Source organism: Siphateles boraxobius, unplaced genomic scaffold (assembly GCF_051911475.1).
Source record: "Siphateles boraxobius isolate OS27281-9 unplaced genomic scaffold, OSU_SipBor_1 86, whole genome shotgun sequence".
Taxonomy (NCBI): domain Eukaryota; kingdom Metazoa; phylum Chordata; class Actinopteri; order Cypriniformes; family Leuciscidae; genus Siphateles; species Siphateles boraxobius.
Window position 1 is genome coordinate 6,260,791 of NW_027509215.1, and position 13,876 is coordinate 6,274,666.

At 36.6% G+C, this 13,876-nt stretch overlaps 1 protein-coding gene across 4 annotated transcripts in view; it reads right to left on the minus strand.

Moving 5' to 3' along the window:
• Positions 1-1,151: 1,151 nt before the first annotated feature.
• hecw1b (HECT, C2 and WW domain containing E3 ubiquitin protein ligase 1b) overlaps positions 1,152-13,876 on the minus strand; it is a 41,929-nt gene continuing 29,204 nt past the window's right edge. For 2 of the 4 annotated variants that reach the window (XM_077222416.1, XM_077222414.1), the window contains exons 13-29: positions 13,594-13,715; positions 12,781-12,966; positions 12,567-12,701; positions 12,376-12,475; positions 12,044-12,140; positions 11,866-11,949; positions 11,613-11,719; positions 10,524-10,583; positions 9,934-10,048; positions 9,307-9,420; positions 9,080-9,232; positions 8,795-8,893; positions 7,809-7,938; positions 6,819-6,965; positions 6,619-6,733; positions 6,088-6,286; positions 1,152-5,011 (exon numbers count right to left, since the gene is read on the minus strand). In XM_077222416.1, the coding sequence (XP_077078531.1) occupies positions 4,900-5,011; positions 6,088-6,286; positions 6,619-6,733; positions 6,819-6,965; positions 7,809-7,938; positions 8,795-8,893; positions 9,080-9,232; positions 9,307-9,420; positions 9,934-10,048; positions 10,524-10,583; positions 11,613-11,719; positions 11,866-11,949; positions 12,044-12,140; positions 12,376-12,475; positions 12,567-12,701; positions 12,781-12,966; positions 13,594-13,715 (2,075 nt within the window). In that variant the 3' untranslated portion in view covers positions 1,152-4,899. The remainder of the gene's footprint in view (positions 5,012-6,087; positions 6,287-6,618; positions 6,734-6,818; positions 6,966-7,808; positions 7,939-8,794; positions 8,894-9,079; positions 9,233-9,306; positions 9,421-9,933; positions 10,049-10,523; positions 10,584-11,612; positions 11,720-11,865; positions 11,950-12,043; positions 12,141-12,375; positions 12,476-12,566; positions 12,702-12,780; positions 12,967-13,593; positions 13,716-13,876) is intronic. The other 2 variants (XM_077222417.1, XM_077222418.1) reach the window with 1 other exon arrangement.

Consider the following 13,876-nt stretch of genomic DNA (forward strand, 5'->3'; position numbering starts at 1 on the left):
TGACCAATTAATAAGAATATCGACCACATAACAAAAATAGGAAGAGTACAGTAGTAGGTATGCCATTGTATTTCCAAGATGCAACAATGTAGCATACATACATGAATAATAATACTAATGATCAAAGAAAACAGTAAAGTAGCCTACAGTGCGGTAAGCTGTGATCTGTTCAACTTAAGTCTTCTTCAGTTCTCTCTAAATCTGTTCTGAATCTGACTAAATCTCGTTCCAGACCAAGTTGAGGCTTCATGTCTCAAACTTTCCTTCTTCTTTCAAGCGCTTCAAAAATCCCAGTGTTATCCCCCAAAACCACCCTGTTCCTGCTCCAGAAATATCCTCATATTCCACAGAGCTCTGGCGACCATCTGTCCTCGCGTTCATCTGCCAAAAACATCCATATTAATACTTCCTCCAATCTGTTCTGATCGGATTCTGCAATTATATTTATATTAAATTACAGTGTTTTAGCAAATTAAATATATAAATCCTTCAATAAATGTTATGACGTTTTTAATGTAGGCTATATTTTGTTATTAATTATTTTTGCAGATTATGGTCACAGTAACAGTCTGGCTTTGGCACATTTCTACTGGCTTGAGATTCTCTTGAATATTACAGGGCTAAAAAAAATAGTAAGAGAAGAGAGACTGTGAAGACACCAGATTGGGTGCATTTAGAGGTGAGGAAAAAACCTATAAACCTCACATTAATCTTAATAACTTATTTCTTTCTTCTTCAATGTGCAATATTTTCAAGTGAAATGCCTTCTATAGCTAAACCCTGTTTAAATTTAATTCCTTAGACATAATTCAAGGCACATGTTTGAAGTCTCAAATTAATACATGTAGAATACCTGATTCTGATTGGTCAATCTGCAGTCAAAGAGTAGGCTATATTGAGTATCGACTGTCTGGCTATAACAATAATAGCAGTGCATTCTATAATAATACATTTTTGGTAATATGTGTTTTGTATTATTTGAAATTAAAATCCATCAGTCTTATACGTATGTATGGAATTATAGCACATCCTTACACAGTACTGTACACAGAATCTAATTAAATATCTAATGTTAAAAAGAAATTGTAAAATTTCCCAGAGTCAGCGATAATTCAGACCATGATGGATTATACACAGGAGCGACACTGAAATTCAGATAGAAAGTGATTGTTTATTGACATTCGTTAACAGTGTAATGCTGTAGTTACAGATCTCAGCCTGAGAGAGGCGCTATTGACCTCAACACACAATTCAAATAAACATTTGTACATATCCGCTCTTATTCCCTTCCATAGATTAAAAGTGTAAAAAGACATAAGCAGGCTAGTGTATGTGTCCGAGGTGGAAGCAGGAGCCAACTCTTCTGCATTTCCCAGAATAACATGTTTACAGAGAGGCAGTATGTTCAGGAACCATCTCTTTATTTCTCTCACATTTTCATTTCAGGGCTCCGAGTGTCTTGATAAATGAAGAAACGTCCAGCACAACTGCCAAAGAGTAGCATTTCTTATAATTCCAAACAAATATGCATAGTAATACACATTTGAGAAAACCATTTTGAACTAACATTATGTCAATAGTAAGTACGAAGACATGTTTTAAAAGAAAAAAAGATGAACTGTTGGCTGTTGAATTGATTCATCACATTTTAAAATTGAGATTTTACATAGACTGTTCAAGCAAATATGTACACATTTGATATACAGACATTTTATATTTTCTTAATTGGGTTAATAATACAAATGCACTTTCTCTACATTCCTAACATCTTAAGCTGAGTTGAAGTGTTGTTCATTTTGAGCTGCAATTGATTTTAGATAGAATTACATTTCAGAGACTATCAAAGCCTGGTTGCTTTACTTCTCCATCACCACATTAAAGGGACAGTACACCCAAAATTAAACTGAAATGAAAAAAAAAAAATCATCCTCATTTTATTCTGTTAAGAAAGGAAATTAACCATTGTTGCGATTAAATCTTCTGCATATTCAAACAATGCATGTTTTGGGTGAACATCCCTTTATGAAAATATTAGGAGATAAAAATAAAAGACTGATTCATCAAGTGTGGATTAGACACAAACACATGCACCTTTAAATGGCATCAAGTTAAGATGATTTACCACGGTCTTAATGTATAAAACACATTCACGTAATTTTAAAATGTAAACATGAACAATAATCAAAACTTCAGCACAGGAATCTAGTCGTCAATAAACCAACCCACAGAACGAACCAATCTGACCTTTCAAAGAAATGTTTTCTGACATTTAAACCAATTTCCTTTTTGAATTAATATATTACTTTCAGAATTTCTCACATACCTTCACCTTAAACACACAAACAGCTGAAACACTCAAGTGAACATGAAGTGTGGCGCACAAATTCTTCTACTATTGGTGTGTCATTTCTTACAATCTCTTCACCACTTTAAGTAATAAAAAGACAGCATATAAATAGATATAAATAGATTATACATTTTATAAACATTGGGGAAAATGAGTGCATATCATGGCATCAGGAAATTCTAAGTAAATTTTAAGTGACCGTGGAGATTTAATCGTATGCAAATGAGCCACAATCAACTGCCAATGGGAGCGCAGACAGTAACGCCCACATGATTGGTTTTCGAAAATGTAAATAAACCACACAATAAATAAAACAAAGAATCATCAATTTTGACAACTAATACATTTTTTGCCACTAAAAATTAACATGGTTAAGGGAAATTTGTATATAAACTGCAGCAGTGCGTAAAGAATCACACCATGAACAGTAAAACTGCTCATTATGAGCATTCACTTACTGAGATGTCTTCACTCCTATTGGCAGTGCTCATTTACATAAAGTACACGCCCAAATCGCTATAAATCACTGTCACCATGAATGCACCTTTGCACAGTGTCTTAACCACACACACAACTGACAAGACATTTTGCCAGTCTCTTGTTTTTGTTTTGTTCCGCTGGGTAACTCCGCCCACAGTGCAATCTCATTGGTTCAAAATCTCAATCTACACAGTTGTATAATAAACAAATTCTAACTGGATTTGTTGAGTTGCGTAGCATTTTCACTTTCAGTGATGACCTTAAAGGAACACGTCACCGTTTTTTGAATTGGGGTTATTCACCGTCTCCCCAACATTTAGATAGGTGGGCAAAAGCATTTTTGTCTCAGTGCATGTTTGGCAGCGCCAACGCTAGCTTAGCTTAGCATAATGAATGGAATCATTTGTTGCCAGATAGCAAGTTGTGAGTAAAAGTGATATAAAAATAAAAAAATTCAAAAAACCTAATTACTTCTTGTGGCCTACACAAGCAGTCCAACGAGTACAAATAGCAATGCAGATTAAGACTAGGCGATTTCCTAGGCAGATATTGACTTGGGACTATATTGGGGTGAAGAACAGGTGAAGCACTGCTACTTGGGCGCAGTGATATCACGGCATCTCAGCATCTATCTTACAACTGAATAAAGAAACAGATTCATGCAAGGAAGAGTACTAAAAGACAACTTACATGTGCACTTTTTTCTGCCTGAGTGCCTGTGCTTTGAAAATGGATGGGACGGCCGTATCCTTCAGATGTAGTACTGTATTTCTGGTCCCATATTTCATTTTTTTGACATAGTCCTCCGGTGCAAAATGCTCTTCGCAAACACGATACTGGTTAATTTTGTAGAGAGGTGTTGGAAGTACAGATATCCAGAGCAGCTAGCCATTGATTTCTCAGTTCCACATTCGATGGATTTCTGTGAAACATTACATTCATGTGTGTCCTTTGCTTGTTCTCACAACCTTTTGCTATGCAGGCAATTACCATGTTTGCTGTAACTGTAGCTGTAACTTCTCAAACTCAACACAATCCAAAAGCGAAGATACTCGGTGCAGGTCACGCCAGTATGTTGACGGAAGTTGGGGGATTTCAGGTGTTGCGTGATATCTCTGCGCCCAAGTAGCAGTGCTTCACCTGTGCTTCCGCCCCAATATAGTCCCAAGTCAATATCTGCCTAGGAAATCACCTAGTCTTAATCTGTATTGCTATTTGTACGCGTTGTGAATATGCAGGCCACAAGAAGTAATTAGGTTTTTTTTTGTTTTAATTTTTATATCACTTTTACTCACTACATGCTATCTGGCAACAAAGGATTCCATTCATTATGCTAAGCTAAGCTAGCGTAGGCGCTGCCAAACTAAGACAAAGCATGCACTGAGACAAAAATGCTTTTTCCCACCTATCTAAATGTAGGGTTTTTTTTAACATACCCCAAAACATTCATTCATTGAAAGCAATCATGTGTCAACACTTAAAATTTCATTCAAACATTAAAGACAAAACATGAAGCATGAAGCCTTGAACATCCTTGAACATTGTTGACGCTTTAAAGACTTTAATATTAAAATGTATTGATTGATAAACTAATACATCAAAAGTGTCAAATCAAGGTTTAGATCATTTCCTCCTAGTCTATCTTGGACTCCTGCAAAGTGACACGATGTTATGTCACTTCCTGTGATGATGACATGCTGGGTGAGATTCTGTGAAGTCATCAATAGTGCACACATTTACAGTAATTACGGCACCTCTATCAGATATTTTCTGTGAGTGTATTTGGTTTTAACTTTACAATTCTTGTCAAAATGCACCAAAAGAAAACGACGGTTTATGGCAAAATGATGGTGTGTGAACTGAGAGCGACTCCAGTGGAGGTCGAGGCCCTGAGTGTTAAAGCAGGTTGAAGGCTTCTCTTTCACTACTGCATACCCTTTACACACTGTACACCCACGCTGGTGACTGATGCATGCAGTGGTGTCCTGAACAAACCAAAGAAACGAACACAGGATACGATCCACGCTAGTAGATAATTACATACAGTGTACACGGAAAGTCACGTCAAGTCCTCACTCGAGGCCAAAAGTGCTGGTTTCTTCCACAGCGATCAGCAGTTTCTCATACAACATCGTGTAGGACGGATACGGAGGAAGATCCAGGCGATTAAAGCATGTGTGCGCCCTGAGAAACCAGACATGACACATACATCAGCCTGGCTGAAAACATGTTTCTGATCTCAAATGGATTGGTCATCAGGTTCTAGAATCTTGGCCGATCTGTTCAGGTCTGGTCATGTTTTTAACATTGATGACAACAATGAAAAACCAAAATCAAAGGGACAAGCTTTCTTTTTATATTATTAATATTTTTAAATACACTTCATTTGTAAATATTCTTTTAGTAAGTGATAATTCTAAATTATTTATTATATTATTAGTTAATGTTGATTTTAAACTATACTGTTAATGATAATTTGTTATTATTTATATTATTAAATACAGTTAATTTGTATTATAGTTTTATTAATATGTTGAATTAGTTTAATTTTTATATTTTTAGTTATGTTAATTTTAGACATTTATTTATTTATTTATTTAAAATAATGCCATTAATGTTTAATTTATTTTTATTTTATTTTTAGTTTTTTCAGTAAATAATTTTAGTGCTTCAACTTATTTAAACTTATTTCAGTTTATTATCAAGGCAACAATTCTAATAATTTGAAATGAACATTATTTAAGAATAGAATTTAAAATTGTTCAATGTTTTTCAACTAATATTTATATTTTATTTTATTTCAGCTTTATTTCAATTAACAGAACAGAAGGCACTTCAATTCATTAAAAAAAAATGTCTAAAACAAAAATGATTTTCAGTCAAACCCTTTCGTATTAAAATATTTCTTTACACCTTTTACACAGAATTTCTTGACTATTTTAAGTGTCTTTTCAGTCAGGAAAGAAAAATGACAGGTGTATCATTTTGATAATGATCCATGTCATACGTCTAATACAATGGAAGTAAACAGGTGTGTAAATGCTGTAATATGTTGACTTTAACATTGCAGAAGAAACTTGGATAAAACGTTTAAAGATCAATCGAATGCTTACAGTTGTAGCTGAATGAGATTTTAAATAAAACTTGTACCTTTCATCCTTTCATTAGTGATATTTGCATCTTTGAATTCATTTTAAACCTTTCGCATACCAGCTCAAATCAAAGTCAGATTTGTGAAAGATGAAAAGGTGTCACTATACCTCGGGAGCGATGTGATCTTGCCCCATTTCTCGATGCAGAAGCGCCGTAGGCCGTTGCTCCCGCGCAGGGCGGTGAAGCCCTCGTACGGCACGCTGGAGGTGCCCGTCACAAACTGCAGCAGACGCAGTCTCTGTTCATTATTGAAGCGCTCCACCGCTCCCCAGAACCACCGGATGACGATGTGCCCATCATGATAACCTGATGACGAATATACACAACCTTCTTACAACAACTAGAATTTTCCATAGAAGCAGATCTGACTGCACTGAGAAACATCAACCACCTCCTTAATCAAGCAGGAAATATACTGTAGGAAAATTATATGAATGAACACATAATAAATAAAATATAATGCATAATGAATAGAAGGTCTTGAAGTGACAATACAATATAGTGAGAAAAATAATCTAGGTAAATATTGACATCTTTCAACACGTATCGATTTGATTGGCACAGCCCTTATATCAAGATTTCCGACTGCATTTATGTTGATTATTTGTGTCTATATAGGTGTAAGTGTGTGTTCTGACCTCCTCTGTACTCAGTGTTGTTTCTCCAGTCGTTTAAATCAATTTCTGCTGTTCCTGCAATAACCAGCTCCAGTTCTCTGGCATCAAACACAGAAACCAGACGAGAGTCCACCACCTACACACACACCACACAGGTTAAAGGTTAAATGCTGGTCACACAGTATCAGACAGAGAGTAAATCAGATGACGAGCATGCTTACCTCGTAAAAGCCTCGGACCAGAGCCTGAGTCTGCTGGACGACGCCTCGCTCCACCCTCCACTTCACCATCCGATCAATATATTCCTTCTTGTTTTTCTCTGTCACCTGCATGTTTGTCCCGCCTGACTTCAACTCCCGCTCGGTTACCTAACACACACACACACACACACACACACACACACACACACACACACACACACACACACACACACACACACACACACACACACACACACACACACACACACACACACACACACACACACACACACATCTTAGCAAAAATATTATTCCCCAAATTTTTAAAGATAGGGATCTTTAGGCTGCTGTTTATTAGCAACAAACCATTCAGTAAACAAGGGGGATTTTTTGGGCTTAATTTCTTGAATTGTAGAGGTATTTTAACTGCATTCTCATAGGCTTCATCACAGTCAGTCGTTGCCCTGCATCATGTTCGTAACTAAACTGCATGCAATGTACGATGACGTACACGCCTGGGTTGGGGTGCGTTAAAAGCATTATTGTAACACGTCGCAAATTAATGTGTTAAATCAACAGCTCTAATATATATAAGATTTTATATTAGATATAACATGTTAATTTGGTCCAATATATTTATATACTCAGCAACAACAAAAAAACAGCTTTTCAAGCATGTTCACGCATGTGATCAGGGACCCTGGGAATCTTTCAGTAGAGTCAGTAGAAAGGTCTCTTTCTGTTCAGTTATTGGAACTAAGACTAATTAATTTTCTTCTGCCAGTAAACAGTTTGCATGTGCAAAAATGCATGAAAAATATTGTTTAAACACTTTCCAATAAAAATCAGTAAAGCTTATTTGGATTTTACCAAATTATCTTTAAAATTCAGTATCCTGAAAAATGATTTTTTTTAAATACATGCGTATATATAGAATTGAGAAAGCATAATGCACGATGAGAAAGCATTTTCATGATGTTACGACAGGCTTTGTTTCAGGGTTTCTCCCACCTGGCCGAACACTTCCTCATTGACAGTGAAGGTAAGATCCAGCACATCTGTGATGTCATTTTCCTTCATCCACTGTAAGCTCTGGTGGAACTCCTCGTCCAGATACTCCAGATCACTGAGATCTGTGGATCTGCAAACAGGGGTAACAATGATGCAGAGTGAGATATTCTGATAATCGCTCGCCTAGACCGATATACTGGTCAGGCCCACTATTCAACTGATATTTGAAATTAACAGATGCGTTAATTTCCATTGTTTTGGTACCATTTTTTTAAAATATATTTTTAGCGAATTTTAAATATGGGAAAAAATAAATTTAAGCTGTTTTAATTTTGATTTCTAATTTATTTATTGTTAAATTGCATTGGACTGAATTAAGGAGAATTTTTGAGATTTCTGTACAAAAAACAGGTGAATTTACCGTAATTAACCCTATTAAAATCAATTAAATCAAGATATCTGCTTCCTGGCAGTCAAAAATTCTGTCAGCCACTAATTTGGAAACAAATATAAACTACAGCTCAAAATTTAGGGTCAGTAAGATTTTGTTGTTTTTGATAGAAATTAATAATTTTCTTCAGCAAGGATGCATCAATTGTTTAAAAGTGACAGTAAATAGATTGATTATGTTACTCAAGATTTTTATCTCACTTAAATGCTGTTCTTTTGAACTTTCTATTCATCAAAGAATCCCGCAAAAAAAATCTATCATGTTTTTTACAAAAAGAAAAGCATATTTATCAGTTTCCAACATAGATACAAAAAAATAATAAATATTTCTTTATCAGCAAGTCAGTTTATTAGAATGATTTCTGAAGGATCATGTGACACTGAAGGCTGGAGTAACGCCGGCTGAAAATTTACAAATCAATTAGATTTGTGTTTTCAATAAAGACCTTTATATAAAATACACAGGACATTTACAATTTAAGTAATTTTTTTGTCATCTTCGAACTCTACATGTATATGCTTTATGGTCCACTCACAGTCTGAGAAGAGCTTTATAAAATGGGCGGGTGAAGAAAGCGTCCAACAAATACTGATGAATCAATGCCAAGCCGAGAATTCGACCACTGAAACGGAACCTGAAAACACCATCACACCATTCGATCCATGAAAGAAGCTCAAAAACAGACATCCTAGCAATAACGGCAGTCTGTGTGAGAAGCCAATGACATAACTATTTATTTATCTGTCAATAGCAATTCAGTATGATTTCTCATACCACACAGAAAGTGTAATTCCCTGGCAGGAAGTGGAAAGAACCTTACCATTCCAAATGGTTTTCCACAAAAGCAGACATGGGGCTGATTTGGACAGTGTACGTGTCGTTAGCGGAGTACTCAAACAGGCCATAGTAAGGGTTAAACAGCTCTTGAGACAGCAGGAAGAAAAACTCTCGCGATGGTCCGCTGTAGTCCAGTCTGGAAAGAAGAGCACAATTCAGATATAACCACATATGACTTTTGCTTAAACACTAACTATTTGAGAGCCTCACCCTTCTTCTCCGACAAAGGTGATGTACAGCTTGTTTCTCTGGAGGTCTTTACGGGAGTAGGCCATGACCTGGTTAAATGTTCCTTCTAAAAGATGATCTCTTCTGACAATCAGTCTAAAATAAGAGGAAGTGAGAAGTGTATGACATTTATCTTGCTGATACTACTTTAATGGCCTTTTTTTTATAAGGAAATTATTACTTTTACTCATCATGGATACATTAAATGAATCAAAATAAATGCTGTCCCTTTTGAACTTTCTATTAATCAAAGAATCCTGAAAAAATGTTACGGTTTCCAGAAAAATTAAGCAGTACAACTGTTTTCAATATTGATAATGATAAGAAATGTTTCTTGAGCTGCAAGTCAGCATATTAGAATGATTTCTGAAGGATCGTGTCAGGCTGAAAATTCAGCTTTACCATCACAGAAATAAATTGCTGTTTTCTATTTGAATATATTTTAAAATGTTATTTTAAATTGTAATGATATTTCACAATATTACTGTATTTCTGATTAAATAAATACAGTCTTGGTGAGCATAAGAGATACAAAACAAAAAATAAAAAAATCTCACAGACCCAAAACCTTTGAACGGCACTGTTCATAAATTGTCAGTGTTAACGCACTTGATCTTCCCAGGTCCTTGCCCGTAGCCCTTTGCCTCAAGCTTCCTGTAGAAGTTGCGCAGTTTGGCTTCAAAGTCTCTGCGGTAGGGCGCTGGTGCCCGAGCCCTCTGAGTCCCTAAAGAAAGACCAAACCATCACCACAGATGTGAACTCCAGCTTACTTCAAATATCAATCATCAGGGAATGACTGTCAAGGATCAGCAGGCCATATAACAACTCCAAAGGAAAGAGGAGATCGTTCACCTCGAGAACAAACACACGAATGGGTGAGATGATTGTTCCTTTTGTTAGGTTAAAGACATATTACAGGACAAGGATCTTTGATAATGTACCGGAGTACAATTTTATCCTTGATCGTTTTTTGTCCGGTTTTTAAGAGTGTCCAGACATGCACAACGGTCAAGTTTTACTAAATGAAAGTATACAAAACAAGACTAGTTAGTTAAGCACTTTATGGACAGAATAAGGAAAAGCCATGGACAAAGGTTTGAATATTCACACAAAACAGGCTTGGGGTCTGTAAAATGTCCATCATGACACAGAGAGGGGCAGCTGGGTGGGACAGTATTGAAGGCTTGAGTGCAGCTGACCTGGAGAGCCCTCACCAGACAGACAGCAGACTGGAACGAGAGGAGTTCGCTCAAGGAAGCCTTTATCAGAGTAAATCAGAGTGCGTGTGAATAATCGATCACTTTCCTTGCAAACTTAAGGATCTTCATGAAAATAAATCACTTTAAGTAAGAGATAATGTACATCAAGCCTTTTTTTTATATCGCTTGTATCAGCCTGAAGTGGTTTATGCAAGTCCCCTTCTTGTCAGGGTCCTGATCACCCGGTCGGGTTTATTCTGCAATAACCACCAGTTGGATGCACATTATCCTGCGTATTCCACGGCTACTTGTCACAGTAAATAATTAGACATGGAATATTGATTTGAGTTTAAATATTTTATAAGCTCATTAAAGGCAAAGCATTCGCAAACAAAAAACGTTCCTAGCAATCAGCTTTGAGCCTAGATGAACAAAAAAGTTCAAACAAGATGAACATTTAAGTGATAATCTATGGTAGTACTACTTAGTCATTATTTATGTGATGAAAACAGATTTTCTCCACAAATAATAATAAGACATGGAAATATTGATTTGAGAAGAACCATTGTAATGGATTATTATATAACAAACGGGTACGATTTTAAAGTGAACAAAATAATAATTTGCACAACAAGACAAACACTTCAACAATATTACCATAGGGCTATTATTAATACCGAAGTCATCTGGTTTCATTTGACAGTAAATAGAGTCGATAATTGAGGCTCAAGATGGCATCAGCGTCCGTCTGCGGTATGATGTGAGAGAAGCGAGAATACCCAGATGAGCCGTCATCATACAGCTTCGCTATTGGCAACAGTCATTATCGACTGACCTCGGAATGTCACAACTGGCCAATCAGAATCAAGCATTTCAGAGAGCTCTGTAATAACTGGTTTTAATATCCATCTCAGATCCAATCCCAGTGCTAAATACTGATATATATGGGCTAATGTGTCTTGAAAAGTTGGTCAGGAGATACAAATGAGTCCTGATTTGGGAATTATCATATCAAGTTGTCTTCTAAGTAATATAATATTATTTGCAGACCATCTGAGGCCAGATGGTTAAAGCTCTCGGCCGACTCACCTGGAGAGTTCTGGGGAGAAGAACCGGGGGAGCAGCGCGGAGAGAAGTTGAACCCGGGGTGAAATGAAGCGAGAGGAACGTAAGACATGATTTCCTCCTCAAACAAGCTGAAAAGCAAATCAAAACACAGTCTGAAGAAAGCATGTGTGACAGTTTATAAATTACAAATGCACACCTTCTGCAGCCCAGGAAATCTTTGCATTCTCATACAGGTAAATTTGTTTTCATGTGGCCAATCTGTTGGGTGCTTTACCTTAACAGCATGACCAGGTCAGCATCACACGACAGCTTCTCCAGTCTCTGTGTGCCTTCGGTTCGGATGTGGAGCACCTTTTCCCTTTAGACATAAACACACCCGAAAAACTGAGAACTGCTTGGAAGTGCTAATGATGCATTTCATTACAATAACAGAGAAAGGTGGAGGGTCATACTTGAGTGAGTGATTCCTCGCCAGACTCGGCTGTCGCTCCTGTAGCACCTCAAAGATGTTTGGTTGCCGTAAAAATGCTACAATCTTATCATTGTAGGCTGGGACACATAAGGAAATAATTTCTTACTATAATCATTGTTGAAAACAGTTGTACTCCTTTATATTTTGTGAAAACTGTGATACATTTTTTTACTGTCATTTTTGATCGATTTAAGCATCTTTGCTGAAAAAAAAAAATCTTACAAATGGGAGTTTATAGATATAGTATATGTATTTGTTTTTTAAACCCTTACAGAAAGAAAGCAACGTCATCCAGCCCTAAGTGTAATTTACCTAACGGTACGGGCTCCTGCTGGCTTCGTATAGCTGCTACCAGGCTGTTTCCAGGCCTTGCTAACAAAGACACCCCTCGGGTGCGCGACACCTCTGATGCCTGGAAATGAATGTGGAAACGAATAAATGAACAAATAAACATTGCAATATTACGTAACAGTAATTTCCTCTAGATTGAGAGTGTGTCTGACCTCTCCTGCGCTGTAGCTGCGTAATCTCTGCAGGTGCTGGCGATGCGTCAGGTGGTTGGGCAATCTGCCGTTTTGCAAGGGGATCCTGGGATCAATGAAGGTTGTGGCACGACTGTTGTGGTCTACAAAGAACGACTGCAGAGAAAAGTGGAGGACAAACAGTTGAAATAACGGCACTGATGCGAGCTGTTAAGAACTGCGTGCTGTGATGTACCTTCCCCTGTGGATCTGTTTTGATCTCCCAGCCACGCGGCAGCTCCAGCTGAGCATCAGCAAACCTATTCAAGAAGGTCACCAGGTCACGGTTGTGCTGGTAGCGCTCAAAGTTTCGAGCATCCCGCCTGATCTTCAGGACCATGTGTTTCAGACACGAGCTGTTGGTGAACATACGATACGCTCCCTACATAAAAAAAAGAGGAAGTGAACATAACATTGGCATAAACTTCTTAATTACAACTTACACTACCATTCAAAAGTTTGGTGTCTGTAAGATTTTGAAAGAATCTCTTATATTCACCAAGGCTGCATTTATTTGATCAAAAATCCATTTAAAACAGTAATATTGTGAAATATTATTACAATTTAAAATAACTGTTTTCTATCTTAATATATTTTAAAATGTAATTTATTCCTGTGATGGCAAAGCTGAATTTTCAGAAATCATTCTAATATGCTGATTTGGTTCTCAAGAACCATTTGTATTTACTATCCTTGTTGAAAACAGTTGTGCTGCATAATTTTGTGGAAAACGTGATACATTTTTTCAGGATTAATTGATGAATACAAAGTTCAAAAGATTAGCACTTATTGTAATAGAAATCTTTTGTAACACTATAAATGTCTTTACTGTCATTTTCGATCAATTTAATGCATCCTTGATGAATAAATGTAGTAATTTCATTAAAAAAATAAATAAAGTTACTGACCTCAAACTTTATAACGGTGGTGTAAATTAAATACTCTACTCTATAGATAGAAATTTAATGTTTTAAAAAATAAATAAATGTGTAGTGTGGTAGCCACTCACATAATTTGCGTGAAGCACAGTGAAGAACTCTGGGTGAGTGATGAATTTGACTGCTGGACTCTGCAGTAGTAAAGTGATCTTCTGACAATGACCCGGAGAACATGGTGCGTCTCTCCTCAACTCTTAAATGAAAGAAAGATCATTTAAAGAGATAGCTCACCCAAAATTAAAATCCTTCCTTTTGACCCAGCTCTCAAATCTCGTTCATGCTTCTGCATGGTCAAACCTGCCGCAGTCACAAGATATGTGAGGTCTGTGTGCAGTTTCTTCTTATTGTCTTTCT